Genomic DNA, 17,228 nt, shown 5'->3' with positions numbered 1-17,228 from the left:
AAACCTATGTTATATGTTGGGTTTGTCCCCATGTAAGTCGCGCCAAGTCCCTTCGGGGAGATTGTGGTGGGATACAAGAATAAAGTTGTTGTTGTTGTTGTTGTTGTTATTTTGTGTATTGGATTTTATGCTGCCTTGTTTATCTGGATATTTTGCATCCTTGGATTTTGTATTCTACCTTTGTATCTTGGAGTTAATGGACTATTTCACATCTTTGGACTAAACTGATTTTACCATTTTTATTGCTTTACCTTTTGTATATTCTTCAATAAACTGCTTGCTGATTATTGGACTGGTGTGGTGGTTAAGTACAGAAGTGTTCCTGTGCTGGGATACTACAAAAAGTGCTGATCTTGGTTATCAAGGGCTTGGCTGTCAATAAAAGAGTTAATGAATGCATATACCCTAAGCTTCTATTTCTGTGAAGGAGCAGCAGACTCTCAGCTTAATATGAAAGATACAAAATTTTTAGGCTTATCTAACAATGAATTCATACACGCAATGAATCTGATGATTACCTGACTTGGGAAATATCCAGAGGGATTTGCCTAACCTTTTCAATTCCCAGGAGATGATTTTAATAGGGTCGCAGAGGGGTGGCTGCCTCTTTGCTACATTTTGATACATGTCTAAGGAGCAGTTTCTATACATTTCTTGTAAGAAATAGATGCAGCACTCAGTTGAAAAAAAAAATCATAAAATTGAATTATAAATTCTTCCTGGGTTGGGGGGGGGGTTACTGTTATCCGACAATAATGTGATTTTAATGCATATTTTAATCTTATGTTTCTGTGTTTTAAATCTATGTTTTAAAAAAAGTGTTATGTTTTTATCTGTTGTATTTTAATCCTGTTGTAACTAGCCTTGGGAAGAAGTAAGAAAATTAATTATTTATTTTATATCAAAAGCATTGCATAAATTAGTATAAAACTGGTAAAAATAGAAGGAGCACAAGCGGCTAAATCTCTTTTGACCAAAAACGGGCAACATTGACCACATTGTCTGTGGCCTCAAACAATTCTTCCTCTGTACATGAGGCAGGACATTGTGGACAAGCATACAGATGTGGGCATCCCCTGGGCAATGTTTCTTGTAAAAGGCTAATCTTTCCAAACCCAAAAGCATTGCTTTTTAAACATTATTAAATTATGCTGTTTAGGTAATGTTATCCTGTTAAAAGTTCATGTCTTAAATTGTTCTGATGTTTTTAATTTTTTTAAAATTTTAATATTGGTATGTTTTTAACTATAAGGCAGTAACTTTTAATTGGGGCCCATCTACTTGTTCATGTTAATGTTGCCTTTGGTGTTTTTAACAGTACTGTAAGCCCTTTGACTTTGTAAGCCACTTGGAGGTGGGCAAGGAATTTATTAGGGTGATGGATTATGACCTGTTAGGATCACAATCTAATGATGATTATGACATGTTAGGATCATAAACTATTCAGTAGCAAGAGTTTCAAGAGTGTTCCTTTAGTTTATTGGGTAATGGATTATCACTAGGCATCTAGATATTTTGTTTCTATTCAATGCTTTCAACAGACAAAGATTCAAGTAGACTTCTTTAAAATAACATGTTTGTTTTACTCATAACTTCATGTATTTAAATATACAGGTACATTTCTTGTCAGGTTAAATTTTAAAATGTTTCCGTTTGTATCTTTAACTTATAATCTTTAATAGTCTCTTCAAAACTACAGTAGAGTCTCACTTATCCAAGCCTCGCTTATCCAAGTTTCTGGATTATCCAAGCCATTTTTGTTGTCAATCTTTTCAATATATTGTGATATTTTGGTGCTAAATTCATAAATAAAGTAATTACAAAATAACATTACTGCGTATTCAACTGCGTTTTCTATCAAATTTGTTGTATAACATGATGTTTTGGTGCTTAATTTGTAAAATCATAACCTAATTTGATATTTAATAGGCTTTTTCTCAATCCCTCATTTTCCAAGATATTCGCTTATCCAAGGTTCTGCTGGCCGGTTTAGCTTGGATAAATGAGACTCTACTGTATATTGCTTCATACAGCTCTCTTTAATAACAGTCTACTTCCAAGGAAACTCAAGCCTCAACTGTCTTCTAACTCCTAACGCTGCTTGTGCACACAAACAGACTCAAGCCTCCACTGACTTCTAACTGCCACCCTTTTAAAAAGGGAACATTCTAAAAGTCACTGCAGCAGTCATAAGGTTTGCATCCCCTCTCACTGCATTAAGTACATAGAGCTAAGAGAACTGCAAAACAAAGAAGACATACACTTCAGGAAATAATCCGACACATTATAAAACAGACAAACATCAAATAGAGGAGTCTTGAGAAGTTTGCTATCTCCAACAGAATTATTATTATACTATTATATTTATTTTTATAAATATTTATAAATATATTATTATATTTTTATTATATTTTAATGTTTATATATTTTATTATAAATATTTTATTAATAAATTATAAGCATTACATTTATTATTATAAATATATTTATTTCTATTTATTTATTTACAGTATTTATATTCCGCCCTTCTCACCCCGAAGGGGACTAAGGGCGGATCACATTATATACATATAGGGCAAACATTCAGTGCCTATATACACATAGAACCGAGACAGAGACAGACACAGAAGCAATTTAACCTTCTCCTGAGGGGATGTTCGATTCTGGCCACAGGGGGAGCAGCTGCTTCATCATCCACTGTGACGGCACTTCCTCATTCCAACGTCGTAAATTAGTTAAATTTGCCTCCCCACTTTATAAGTGTTTGTTATAAATATTTTGTTGATAATTTTTAATTTATATTATATCATATATACATTTTATTAAATATTTTATAAATAAGTAATATTTTGTTATACATAATTCATTTTCTATAATTACTATAAATGTTTTATTACTAAATAATATTTATTATTTTTATTATACATATTTTATTTTTATGTTTATTTTGTTATAAATATTTTATTAATAAATAAAAATAATTATTATATTTATTATATTGATTTTATTATAAATATTTTATCATACATAATTTATTAATAATATTTATTATTATGTTTATTATAATAAACATTTTATTTTTATATATTTTATTTTTACTATAAATATTTTATCTATAAATTATATATATATATATATACACACACACACACATACATACAGTGTATATATAATATATACAAAACAAATTTTATTATTTTAATATTTAAAAATAACTTTATTATTATATTTATTTTGTACCCTGTTTTTTCTCTCCACCAAGGAGAACTAGAGCAGGGATTAAAGGGGAAGTGACGCACATGCGCAGAAGCGATTACTTTGAGGCGCGCGCGGTACGGCCAACGGTTGTTCCGAAGGAGGGAGGGGGGAGGGAGGAAGGAGCAGAGGCTCGCGCTCTTCATTGGGCGGGGCTTCCGGGAAGAAGAGGCGCTAGCCGTGATTGACTTCTCCCTCTTCACACTTTCACCCAATTCCCTCTCCCCACCCCTGAGGGGGCAGGGCAAGGACATTGTGACGCAATGACGCAGAGGCCACGCCCCCTTTGCGTGCTTAGAGGGCGAGCGCGGGCGACGTCGGCGTCGCATTCGCCGCCGGAGCCGGAGGAGGAAGCAGTGCACGCGTCGGAAGGAGCGGCAGAAGGAGACCGTCATGGCGGCGGCCGCCCAGCAAATGCCATCCCCGCGGCGGCCGGCGTCCCGAAGGCCTCGTCGCCCCGAAAACAGAGCCGGCCGGTTGTAACCCTCGCCACCGCCGTGCTGGTCTTCCTCGGCGTCAGAGACGGACGGGAGGCGGCGGGGTCTCGGGGATGGCGGCCCCGGACCCCCCTCAGGCGCCGCCTCTACGGCTAGGCCCACGGCTCTGGGCCGGCGTGGAGGTGGCGCTGCGGGTGCCCAGCCTCTTCCTCATCGACGCCATCTTCAACTCACCCCCGGCCTTCCCCGGCGAGTCCCTCTGGAACAGCCTCTTGGGGGCGTTGCTGCGGCTGATGGGTGAGAGAGAGGCTATATACCCCGCCCCCAGCCCTTTCCCAGAGCCATCCTCTGCTGTTTCTCCTTGACAGCCTTTCCCTATCATTCATTATTGATTTATTCATCGTATCAGAAGCGAATTGAGAACATTACAGTTATATGTGTTATCAAAGGCTTTCATGGCTGGAATCACTGGGTTGCTGTTAGTTTTCCAGGCTGTATGTCCTTGTTCCAGAAGCATTTTCTCTTGATGTTTCGCCAGCATCTATGGCAAGGATTCTCAGAGGTTGTGAGGTATGTTGGAAAGGTGGGGTTTATATATTTGTGGAATGTCCAGGTTACGAGAAAGAACCTTTGTCTGTTTGAGGCAGGTGCAAATGTTTAAATTGGCTGCCTTGATAAGCATTGATTAGCCTTTTAGCTTTAAGGTCTGGCTGCTTACAAACCTGCCAGAAATAGACAAGAGTTTTGTCTCCCACCCTGAATGTTCCACAGATATATAAACCCCACTTGCCTAGTTTCCAACATACCTCAACCTCTGAGGATGCGTGCCATAGATGCAGGTGAAAGGTCAGAAAATAATGGCCATAACAGCTCGGAAAACTCACAGCAATCCAGACCACGGAAACCTTTGGAAGACCAAAGTTTGCATCGAAAAGCCTTGCAGCTTCAAAGCCTAGCTGATTCCTGCCTCGGCCAGCTAACAACTCCCAACAAAGGATTACATCAGGCAGGTCTCAGCAAGGCCGTGAAGCTGCAAGGCTTTTCAGTGCTAACCAAGGTGATTAATTGCAACATTCACACTTCCAACAGACAAGAGTCCTTTCTCCCACCCTAGACCTTTCACAGATATATAAACCACACTTGACTAGTTTTCCAACATACCTCACAGCCTCTGAGGATGCCTGCCAGAGATGCGGGCGAAACATCAGGAAAGAATGCCTCTGGAACATGGCCATAAAGCCCAGAAAACTCACAGCAACCCAATACAGTTATAATGTATAGAAACACAAAGTTAAAAACTTGGTCTTATACTAAATTTCCTTTGACCAAAAGCTGGTGTTGCTGTAAGAAGGTCCTTCATTGTGCATGTGGCAGGGCTCAGACTGCACTGTAGTCAGTGGTCTGTGGTTTGTTCTTCTCCACACTTGTATATAATAATAATAATCTTTATTTGTATGCCACTCCATCTCCTCAAGGGGACTCAGAGCGGCTCACAATAGTGTAACAGTACAAACAAACTAAAAAGACTAGCAATCATTTAAAAATTAGGTCAGCCAAAAATATGAAAGTAAAATAAGACACAAAAAACATCCTCTATAAATAATAAGGTATGATTATGTTAATAACAGCAATTTTAACATCCCAGCCACTGCTCTGGTTAATAAGACCAATAAAATTCAGTTAAAAATTAATCCAGTTTACATCCTCCAACCATTGGGTATTATTACATTTAGCCATTATCAAAAACCAGGTTTTCAGTTTCTTCAGAAAGGTCAAGAGCGTAGGAGCTTGTGTAATCTCCCTGGGGAGGGTGTTCCAGAACTGGGAGGCCAGCACGGAGGTGGGACTGTGAGAAGGACCCCCCTTGGCAGATCTTAAGGCCTAGACAGGTTCATAGGGAAGACTGCAGTCACGTAAATAGGCTGGACTCAAAGCATGTTGTGAACTCCACTTTGTAGCCCCATTTCTTAATAATAACTATTTGTAATCCACCCTATTTCCCCAGGGGGACTAAGGCATTTTCCAACAAAGGTGGCGTATTCAGCAGCAGAATACCAAAGGGCAGATGTCTTCACTGTATCTGGTTGTGATCCCCAGGTTGGGCCTGTCAGCTTTTGTATGATATTATTTCTAGTACCCACTTTTTGCTTGATACTCAAGCAGTGCTTCTTATAATTCCCTGTCCTTCTCCCAGCTGTATCAGGAAAGGAGCAGGAATGTGTCATAGAGTTGGGCCCCTTTCACACAGGGAAGTAAAACAAACACCACAGAGATGTTAACCCTTCCCTGTGCTACTCAAACATATATATGTGTGTGTTAGTATATTTGGCTGGAGTTACATTTTAAAAATTGACTTGTTCTGACTTACTTACAAATTCAACTTAAGAACAAACCTATAAAAGCTATCTTGTTTGTGACTTGGGGACTGCCTGTACTGTAGTGTAATATATTATTTTGTTTTGTCTTTTCTAAAAAGTGTTAGGGAAATTTCCAAAATAGCAGAGTATTTAATAATACAAAACAGGATACTTAACTGAAAAATTAACTCACAACAAGCAGAAGGTGTAGTGTTGTGGTTATAAAAGAATTCTTGAGCTAATGAGGCAAAGATGCAGAGTTCCATACTCCTTATAAGAGGTTGATTTAACCTCTAGTTTTCTAGTAAACATGAACTACGGTGTTGTGAAATGTGCATGACTAAAAACTGTGTCACCAACATGAAATGATAAGGATGTTGAAGAGTGACATCTCTATACCATAGTTTGATCTTGACTACACTATTTTCTGTAATTATAGCAGAGATCATTTCATATAGGAGAGACCTGACATACCAATTTTTTGAGATAGAGTTACCACTCGGCCTGTTTCTGGCTTTGAGATGTGACCAGTGATCTGACTAATGAGCTGCGCGCCTGGCGGAATAGAAGGCCTTGTCAAAGGCCATGAGTTGGTCCTGCTTAAGATGGTGGCCACTCTCGCATTGGCACTACCTCTTGTGAGAACCACCCCAAGCTTTGCAAGAAGTAGGGGTAGTGAGCAAGTACCTGCCATCTTAAGCAGGGCCAGCTTGTGGGGGCCACCTTTTCCGCCAGGCACGTGGCTTGCCATGGGTCCAATCATCACAGAGCTTCCTTCACTACTAGGCGTTGGGCACACGGCTCGCCCCATGCCCTACAGGGCCTCCTTTGCCGCAGGGTGCTGCTCGATCTCCAATAGGTAGCATCGCTCGGCCGAAGACATTGGCATTTAGTGCTGAGGTCTGTTACTGTTGCCCTGATATCATGAGCTACATTGCTCTCCATAAGTGATTGTTTTAAAAGAGCTTGCTTGTGGCTGGTAAAGTCAGACTTAAAATTAGACTGATGACAGCGTAGCAGTACTTCAAGTGGTGAGTCCTCAAATCTGGATTATTATTATTTTTTAAAAAAAGATTGATTAGCTAAACATTTCTCAAGCATAGTTTAGCAAGATTATTTGGTTAAGCTTGTTTGGTTAACCTTTTATGGTCTTGCTTTAGGTAATTTGGATCCCTTATCTGTAACCTTGGGTGTATCAATGTCTTTTTCAGTAAAACCAGTATGAGTCTACTGCAGGTTCGGTCATTGTAGAACTTGTTTCAGCTGTGTGATTTCAAGTTGTTTTCAGATTAAAAGTGACCCTAAGACGAATCTATCATCGAGTTTTCTTGGTTCAGAGTGGGCTTATCTTTGCCTTCCTCTTGAGACTGAGGTAATGTAACTTACACAAGGTCAATCAGTGTGTTTCCATGGCTGAACGGGGATTCAAACAATGGTTTCCAGATTCATAATCCAACATTCAAGTTACTACACCATTGTATCTCTCCAGACATAATTAGCTTCTTTTAAAAACAGTTGTTTATACATAGGATGTTGTTGAAACCATATAGCAATAATATGCAGAGGCTACATATGTATTTCTTTTTCGCTGTGTTCATTTACTGGAAAGCCACAGCCAGGCAGCTCAGCAGAAATGTGTGACTCACATGTGACAATACAATTAGTGTGCTTTTACAGCACAAATGCTATCTGTTCAAAACGAATTATACTTCAAATTCTTTGCAAATCAGGCTTGTAATTCACTTGGTTGTTTGCAGTAAGATTGTTCTCCAAGTTACAAGAGTCTTCACTAAATAAGACATTTGATTTTTTCCCCAGATGTTCTCTGTGTGTGTGTGTGTGTGTGTGTGTGTTAGAAATAACTTGCTTTTATTTGTGAATCACAGTCTTTTCAAAGTCATCTGGTAATGAGTCTAGTGGCCTTTTTGCAATGGCGAAACAACCTCTAGATTCTAACTCACACTCCAGAAGTATTTAGCAACACCTGCTACTGCTGCTCAGTCGTTTAGTCGTCTCCGACTCTTCGTGACCTCATGGACCAGTCCACGCCAGAGCTCCCTGTTGGCCGTCGCCGCCCCCAGTTCCTTCAAGGTCAAGCCAGTCACTTCAAGGATACCGTCCATCCATCTTGCCCTTGGTCGGCCTCTCTTCCTTTTTCCTTCCATTTTCCCCAGCATCATGATCTTTTCCAAGCTTTCCTGTCTCCTCATGATGTGGCCAAAATACTTCAGCTTTGCCTCTAATATCCTTCCCTCCAGTGAGCAGCCAGGCATTATTTCCTGGAGGATGGACTGGTTGGATCTTCTTGCGGTCCAAGGCACTCTCAGGATTTTCCTCCAGCACCAGAGTTCAAAAGCGTCTATCTTCCTTTGCTCAGCCTTCCTTATGGTCCAGCTTTCGCATCCATAGGTTACTATGGGGAATACCATTGCTTTGACTATGCGGACCTTCGTTGCCAGTGTGATGTGTCTGCTCTTCACTATTTTGTCAAGGTTGGCCATTGCTCTCCTCCCAACACAATTTATCTGAAATTTCTCTTCCCAGTATTTAGTACTTCTCATTATTCCATCTTTTGTGTGCCACAATCTGGTTGAATGTACATGTGAGCTGTTTCCATTTTGTTGAGAAACCTTCAAAATTTGTCTCTATTGAGATATCTTTATACTTTATTAATATGAGAAGCTAAATGCTAAGCCCTAGAGGTTACTTAAATCATAGTAGAGATTCTGTGTGTGCCTTAATATATCTACTCCTTTTGTTTTATCCTCATGTCTCCACAGTATTTTGAAGCTGAATTGTGTCTCAATGGTGGTAACAGTTAATGGTAAACACAAGGTGTTTACCGGTATCAGATATCTAACAGGTTGTTTGAGAATGGATTGATTGCAGAAGTTGAAATTTTGCAGAGTTGATATTTTTTTTTGAGCAAGAATACTTAGGGAGAACAACTTTTACCAACGTGACTTTATTATTCAAAACAACGAGGCTGTTACAATGTTAGTATTGATGCCACTCTGGATGGTTTTAAAGATGCATGGGAGGCACAGTTGCATATATGTCCTTCTGACATGCTTTCCCTAGGCAACTGATTAGTTACCGTGTGACTTTGGTTCACAGGAATGATAGCCAGACTGCACAATTATGATTTTATATTCCACTTCAGCTTTCATGGCAACATCCTTTGATATCTTGTGGTTTATTGTTTGGTGAAACACTAGCGCTTCCTGGCTTAGTAGTCTAAATACTTATTCAAGTCTAAATACTTCTTCCCAGAATTTCATAGGATTGAATCATGGTAGTTAAAGTAGAATCACAGTGCTATCACCACATAGTGTAAATGGACCCTAGATAAATCCTTGGTCTGATCCAAGTTGTCTGTCTTGGAATAATCGTTCTTAGACTCAATCCTATTAAATCAGTGAGGTAAGTTAGTGGTACTTAATTTGAATGGATCTGTTCTAAGCATGTGTAAGTCTTGATCCAACTGGGGAAAAATATCTCAAAACATGGGATTAAACCAGTGGTTCTCAACCTGTGGGTCTCCAGGTGTTTTGGTCTACAACTCCCAGAAATCCAGCCAGTTTACCATCTGTTAGGATTTCTGGGAGTTGAAGGCCAAAACATCTGGGGACCCACTGGTTGAGAACCGCTGGATTACACTACACAAAAAATGAAAAAAAAAATGTTCCTTGTTTTCAAAATGTTGTTTCCTACTTAACTGTTCTGTACTTACTTTGAGAGTAAACTTCATTTTTGTGGCTGCCACAAACGTCGTTGAATTGGTTGATACTCTGTTAGATATTCATTGAAAAACTATAGCAAAATGTGCTGCAGGATGTCCTACTAAAACAAAGTTTTTGCAATTTAATTAACTTTTCCTATGTTTTTATGATAGAACCCATTAGGAAATGACATTTATATCCAAAAACAAGAATCTTGTTAAATAGTGTTATATTTAGGGTGCTTCTCTTTCTTAGTCAGCTCCATGTGACTGAAGTGGTTAAATTGTAACCCTCATCAGGACCATATCTCATTCTGCCTGAAGATGCATAAGAATTGCATACTTTGCAGCTGATCTGTGTAAATGAGATCTGACAGGTGTCTCTGGATGATCTCTGTTAAGAGTACAATAATGAGATTAAATGATTGGGATAACTTGAAAGTTATGGTTCAGTGGTTCCTATATTGAAAGGATTAAGGGTATGAAAAAGAAGCCCTTTTATTTGAGACTGTTTGATCTTTATCACTTATGAGAACAATCTTAAAGCTGACATTTGTATAGATTACTGAAGTACAAAAAATGGATATAGCTTGTGTTGCGGCATATACTTACCCTCCCCACTTCAGTTTTAAAGTTGCTCACACAGAATAACTAAATCATGGAATTCTTAACGTTTCAAAGCTCACAGACCTTTGAAATGTTATCTTGTGTCTAGTTCTGCTATTGACTTGTCATTTACCAAGAAAATAAAAAGCATAATTACAGAGGAAAATAGAAAATATGACCAATGTTAAAAGGCAGATATAACAAATTATTCTTTAAAATATATGTCCACTGATGCCTTTTATATTAGAATGCTTGTCTAATGTTACTTGACAATTTATAAAAATTAAAATGACTCAAAACGGCTTGATTCTTTTCTTTAAATTTTCAGGCTGGACACTTTTTGACACATCATATCTATACTTTGTGTTTACTTGAAAGGAAAGTTTTTTTTCCAGTTCAGTGTGATTTACAGATAAATATGTGTAGTAGGGAACCAGGGTGGTATAGGGATTAAGTGTTGGGCTATGTTTTTAATCCAACACTCAATTCACTATGCCAGTGGTAAAATTGAAATAGAAGAATGTACAAAAATGTATAGACTTGCTACAAAAGAGACAAAACTTCAGTTCCTGAGTATACTAAAGCTATCAAATATTAGAAGAATTGGGAAAGGCAAACTCTTGCAGTACAGGATTTATGCACATTTTCCCCAGATGTTTTGGCATTCAGCTTCCAGAAATCCTAACAGCTGGTAAACTGGCTGGGTAAACTGGGCCCGGGCTGTGGCGCAGGCGGGAGAGCAAGCCAGTGCAATTAACTGCAATGAATCACTCTGACCAGGAGGTCATGAGTTCGAGCCCCGCTCGGAGCCTATGTTTGTTTGTCTTTGTTCTATGTTAAAAGGCATTGAATGTTTGCCTATATGTGTAATGTGATCCGCCCTGAGTCCCCTTCGGGGTGAGAAGGGCGGAATATAAATGCTGTAAATAAATAAATAAATAAATAAATTTCTGGGAATTGTAGGCCAAAACACCTGGGGACCCACAGGTTAAGAGCCACTGCACTATGCTATGCTGCTCCCTATCATATATAATCTGTTTAGTTCATGGTTTTAGATGAACTAGAAACCCACAGGGTGACCTTGGGCAAGTTGCATGCTCTCATCTTTAAAAAAAAAGGCAAGGGCTCAATGAACAAAACTGTCTGTTAGAGTTGCCTGAAGTTGGAAATTGTATACCATATTTACTCAAATTTAATGCACCATTGAATTAATGCGCACCTCACTTTTGAAGATGTGCATTACAAAAAAGATTTGCTTACAAATGTAATGTGAGGCAGTGGTGACCATGAAAAATCTGGCGGGAAGCTTCACCTCTCAATCTGGCCTTCCAACCAGCCTTTTTGCGGCCATCATCACCTTCCCAGCAGCCTTTTCCCAACCACCGCTGCCTCTCTGTCTCTAGCTGGGATCTCTTGTCCAAAAGCATAGATGGGTTTGGGTGCGTGATTGTAATGTGGCATTGACTCTAGTGCACACCTCAATTTTTGCAATTTTTTTTAATCACAAAAAGGGGTGAGTGTTCATCTCTGATAAATATGGTAATAGCAATGATCGAAATGTAGCTTTCTAGTTGGTGTTGGACTTCTATTTCCATCCACCTTAGATAGCATAGTGATGAGGAATGCAAGGAATTGCCATCATCTGGAGGGCCAAATTTTGTCTATTCTGAGGGACAGGATTTGAATCTGAATGACAAACTGCTTTCTTTTCACCTGTCTTTTTCTTTCCCTAATCCAGGCAGGTGTTATTGGTGTTCAAATTCTATTGAAACCAGTGGAATTAAAATTATCTGTAGCTATTGTTAGCTATGGCATAAAATTAAACATGACTAGCTTCTCTGGATTGGGACCACAGCCAGTAAACTAATCATGGAATAATTTAGTATTAAAACCTCAGTTTTTGTTAAGAGCTGGAATCCCCATTGTATTGTATTTTGAATAGCCAGGCTTCTTGACACTTCATTGGCTTTGGTTGTAAGAGCAAGTTGTTTTTGGCTCAGCTGTCGTAATTAGTTATAATGGGGGTCTTATTGAACTAAACTGGGACATCTAGAAACGAATAGGATTCTTTGTAACTATGACTCATAAGTTAAATCTGGATAAGGTTGCCTAATGGTCACAAATTTTTGCTTGGTATCTAATTGCACCATAACGTAACACTAATCAAATGACAGTATGTGAGTTAAAAATTATGGTACAGAGATTCTAAGGGACAGTATCATTATGGCAGCCTATGCTATCTGTGTCCTATTTCCAAGGCAAAGTTATGGTAACATTTGGAAGGAAAGTATTTTATTCAGCATCCATTCTACATGAACTATGTTTGATTAGATTTTGAAGTGTTATGAAATCTCAAGACCTGATTATGCAATGAGTGGATTATTGTGATTATAAAATTACAGTGTGAAATTTTAAGGAGCCAGAATTACTGTATAAGATGTATAAAACTGTGCTTGTTTATATATTTTTGGAGAGAGTATGATAAAGAGTTTGTTTCTAGAATACTATTGTAATTTTAAGGCTAAATCAGAAGGTATTCTCATCAACCCTAACCAACAAAACATTGATGATATATAGTAAAGTTAGAACAAGCTAGAACCAGGCAGAGGAGGGTCACAGATTGGCTATCTTTTGGCTAAATCCAATTATGAGTCCCAACTACTGTATGACCATTAAATCAATGGGAATTTTGTAGCTCATCATTTACGTCAGTTCCGAGAATTAATGGTGAAGTCTAGTTGGGATTGACAATTGGATTTAGATATTATATTTCTACTTTTGAGTGATGGGGATTATTTTGAATAATTTGTATAATTGTACAAGCTAAATAGTAAAGCTGTATATCATAATGTCTCCGGTACTTAAATGAATATGCATGCATTATTAAGAAAATCCAACTAGCTGTAACAAATATAAGTCTCTGGTGTGTGTGTGTTCAAGTTGTCTGTCAACATGTGGTGACCGCATGAATTTCAGAGGTTTTTCTTAGGCAAGGACTATTCAGAGATGGTTTGGCTCAGGGGTCCCCAAACTGAGGCCCATGAGCCGGATGCGACACTCCAAGGTCATTTATCTGCCCCCCACCCTCAATTTTAGACTTGAGCTGGCCCTAAGTCTGAAATGACTTGAAGACATACAACACAATAATCCCAATTAATTTGATTATTTCATCAGCAAGAAGCAGGCACACACTTCCCACTGAAATCCAAATTTATGTTGGTTAAAATTGTCCCTATTTTTAAATATTGTATTGTTCTTTCATTGTTCTTTGTTTTTGTTTTTTGCACTACAAATAAGTGTGCATAGGAATTTGTTCGCATTTTTTCAAACTATAGTCCAGCCCCCAACACTCTGAGGGACCATGGACTGGCCCTCTGCTTAAAAGTTTGAGGACCTCTGGTTTGGCTAATTCTTTCCTCTGACATATATAGTCCATAGCACCCAGTATTCATTGACAGTCTCTAATTCAAGTATTAACCATGGCTCACATTGCTTAGCTTCCAAAATCACATCATGTTGAACTATGGTGTAGCAATGGGCAGATGAATATGACTTTCCCTCAGTCACCATTTTACTACATTGACTGTATTTGTTAGTGTCATTATTGTTAGAAAAAAAACACTACCTGTGATGTGTAATTTTAGTTCTTTACACATAATATTCCAAGAGTTAACAACAGATGTTTTCTCTTTAAAGTCTGTGCAGTAATGCAAGTGATAGAGATCTACAAAGTTATTTCCCTTTCATTTTAATTACTAGGTTAGTTCTTCTGTCTTTCAGCAGGAGATTTCTTTGTTCAAAGAACAATATTTTTTCTGACTCTTTTTTTCAGGAAGATAGAATTGGATGGCCTTGTACTCCATTATTCAGAAGCATTTTAACCGATCTTAAGCCCCATTCAGACTATAGTGGGTTATGTTTGGGGTTGTCTCATTGATTTATGTAGAATTGCTTTAAGCATGACTAAATATAGATCAAACCCAGTGTAGCTAGAAATGACTATTTCTAGTAATTAGTATTGCCAATTACATACACAAGTCTGCTTATAACTGAATATTAAAATCTGCATTGTGTGATAAATAATGTGCAAGGGTAGTGCCTATTTGCTTGTCTTTTTAAGACTTCTGTATATACTGACAAAGGTTAAACACAAAGTTCAAGTCCATTTTGTAACATACCATATTTGATGGGAAGAGAGATGGAATGTTGGCACAGGAGTCACTTGTTGATGGAATTTGGTGGTATCATGTATATCTTCCAATAATCACATGCTACCACTGAAAAATCTTATCCCTTTTGGCATTGTTGCATAGATAGAAGTTAGTTTTCTTAGAAAGGACCTAAAAACAGCCAAGAGCCGGACTTTTTTTGAAATTGTGAATATATTAGTTACTTTAAGACACTGTATAATTGCTCACTGTAGGATGAATATACAACTTACCTGTATCTTTCTGTTTTTTCTTACAGGTGTCTTTGTATTCATGGTTGTTCTTGTTCTGTCTCAAAGAGCACTTTTCAGGTTTTACGTGATCAGCTGTGCTTTGCTGCTAGCAGCAACATCAGTGTTGGTGAACTATTATGCTTTTTTGCACATAAACTTCCACAGTGCCTCTTACACAACAGCTTTTGGAGTTCAGCTCCTTCCTCAGAAAGGACCTTCTTTATGGATGACTCTCATTATCCTTCAGCTTGCCTTTGGAATTGGCTACGTTGCACTGTTAAATATCAACTCCATATACTCCCAGCTAATCATTCTGGATTTATTGATTCCTATTGCAGGCCTAGTTATTGAATTACCTTTACACATCAGGCGGACTTTAGTCTTTTCCTCAGGCATCATTTTGACTTTCTACACCCTCGCCATTTTAGCTTTGAAGATGAAACGTTTCTACTACTCTACAAGGTATGTTTTTCTTCTTATAAGGCACATGTATCGCATTTATGGATTACAATTGCTGCTGGAAGATACATGGAAAAGGATTCGTTTTCCAGCTGTATTGCGTGTCTTTTGGCTAATGAGGCTTACAGTTCAAGCTGTTTTACTAACTTACGTTGTCAAAATGGCCGAAACTGATCCAGGCGGAAAATTCTACACAATTTCTTGGGACAATTTCTGGGAATTACTTTGCAGCCTTATTATCAGTGGATGTGATTCAACTTTAACTGTGTTAGGCATGAGTGCTGTAATTTCATCTGTAGCTCATTATCTGGGCCTTGGTATTTTGGCCTTTATTGGATCTACTGATGAAGATGACAAGAGGCTTGGTTTTGTGGCACCAGTCCTTTTTTTTATTTTGGCCCTGCAAACTGGCTTAAGTGGACTCAAGCCAGAAGAGAGACTGGTCCGTTTAAGTAGAAACATGTGCCTTCTGCTGACTGCAGTCCTCCATTTTATCCATGGAATGACAGACCCAGTCCTAATGTCTTTGAGTGCCTCCCATGTGTCTTCATTTCGCAGACACTTCCCAGTTCTCTTTGTCTCAGCTTGCTTGTTTGTTCTTCCAATTTTGCTCAGTTACATCCTTTGGAACCACTATGCACTAAATACATGGCTGTTTGCTGTTACAGCATTTTGCATAGAACTCTGCCTGAAGGTTATTGTTTCAGTCACTGTTTATATACTTTTCATGATTGATGGCTACTATAATGTACTATGGGAAAAGCTGGATGATTATGTCTACTATGTTCGATCAACGGGCAATATTGTTGAATTTGTATTTGGAGTAATTATGTTTGGGAATGGTGCTTACACCATGGTGTTTGAATCAGGAAGCAAAATTCGGGCTTGTATGATGTGCCTACATGCTTATTTCAATATTTATCTGCAAGCAAGGAATGGCTGGAAAACTTTTATAAACCGCAGGACAGCAGTTAAGAAAATCAACTCACTTCCTGAAGTCAAAGGAGACCGATTACGTGAAATAGATGATGTGTGTGCAATCTGCTATCACGAGTTTACTGTATCTGCCCGTATAACTCCATGTAATCACTACTTCCATGCACTTTGCCTTCGGAAATGGCTCTATATTCAGGACACTTGTCCAATGTGCCATCAAAAAGTTTATATTGAGGAGAAGGAAAACACAAATCTCTCAAATAACAATGGCTTTGTTGCACTTGATGAAAATGAACCAAATGAAAATCCTGTCCAAGAAGAAGCAGCTGCAGCCGATGCTGAAAATGAACTAAATGAAGATAATGACAGTATGGAGAGTGAAGAGGAAGAAGAAGCTGAGAGCTCAGCTCAGTGTGATGTCTCAGTATCTGAACAACACTCTGATAATTGAACAGGACTTTCACTGGTTTAAAATGTCATATACTAAACACTGTGGGTGTTTGTAAATAGTGGAGTTCAACAATGGAATAAAACCTTCACTTCATCAGTGTGTATCTAAGCACAAGAACAGTATCTCAAAATGTTGAATCTGTGAATGGGTTGTTAATTTACTGTGATGTGCTACTGTAAATATACCTCCAATTACTGCTGGTCTCTTTTGAGACCACCTTAATCTTTATGTACATTATTGTACATGGAATAAAGTGTTTTCGCATATTTTTTAAAGAGTTGAACAAAACACTCCTTAATTGATGATAAAATGATGATGTGTATGTTGGGTCAAGATGACCATACTTTGATAAACTGAAACCACTTGTTTTTAGGATATGTTGAAAACTGGTCTGTCTTTCAAGGAGGCACCCATTCAAACAGTAAACAAGAGCTAGTATGTGAAAATATAGTTTCCAACTTGACAGCTATAATAAAGTTTAGGTTTCTCTTAAGTGTTTCCATTCCTGCTACCATTTGTTTATGGAAAAGATGACAAAATTGTGGGATAGAAGAAGATAACTTTC

General features: G+C 38.3%; 1 protein-coding gene across 1 annotated transcript; it reads left to right on the top strand.

Moving 5' to 3' along the window:
• Positions 1-3,589: 3,589 nt before the first annotated feature.
• Positions 3,590-17,156, top strand: rnf139 (ring finger protein 139). The gene is made up of 2 exons (XM_003219399.4): positions 3,590-3,989; positions 14,844-17,156. The coding sequence occupies exons 1-2, from the start codon at positions 3,806-3,808 to the stop codon at positions 16,661-16,663; spliced, it is 2,004 nt and encodes a 667-aa protein (XP_003219447.1). The 5' UTR covers positions 3,590-3,805; the 3' UTR covers positions 16,664-17,156.
• Positions 17,157-17,228: the final 72 nt, after the last annotated feature.

This window comes from Anolis carolinensis, chromosome 4, assembly GCF_035594765.1.
Source record: "Anolis carolinensis isolate JA03-04 chromosome 4, rAnoCar3.1.pri, whole genome shotgun sequence".
In the NCBI taxonomy this organism is placed as follows: domain Eukaryota; kingdom Metazoa; phylum Chordata; class Lepidosauria; order Squamata; family Dactyloidae; genus Anolis; species Anolis carolinensis.
This window is presented reverse-complemented; position numbering and strand designations above follow the sequence as displayed.

Coding starts and splice junctions, on each gene's coding strand:
- rnf139 (XM_003219399.4), top strand. CDS start 3,806: ATGGCGGCCCCGGACCCCCCTCAGGCGCCGCCTCTACGGCTAGGCCCA. Junction 3,990..14,843: donor GGCGTTGCTGCGGCTGATGG/GTGAGAGAGAGG, acceptor TTTTTCTTACAG/GTGTCTTTGTATTCATGGTT.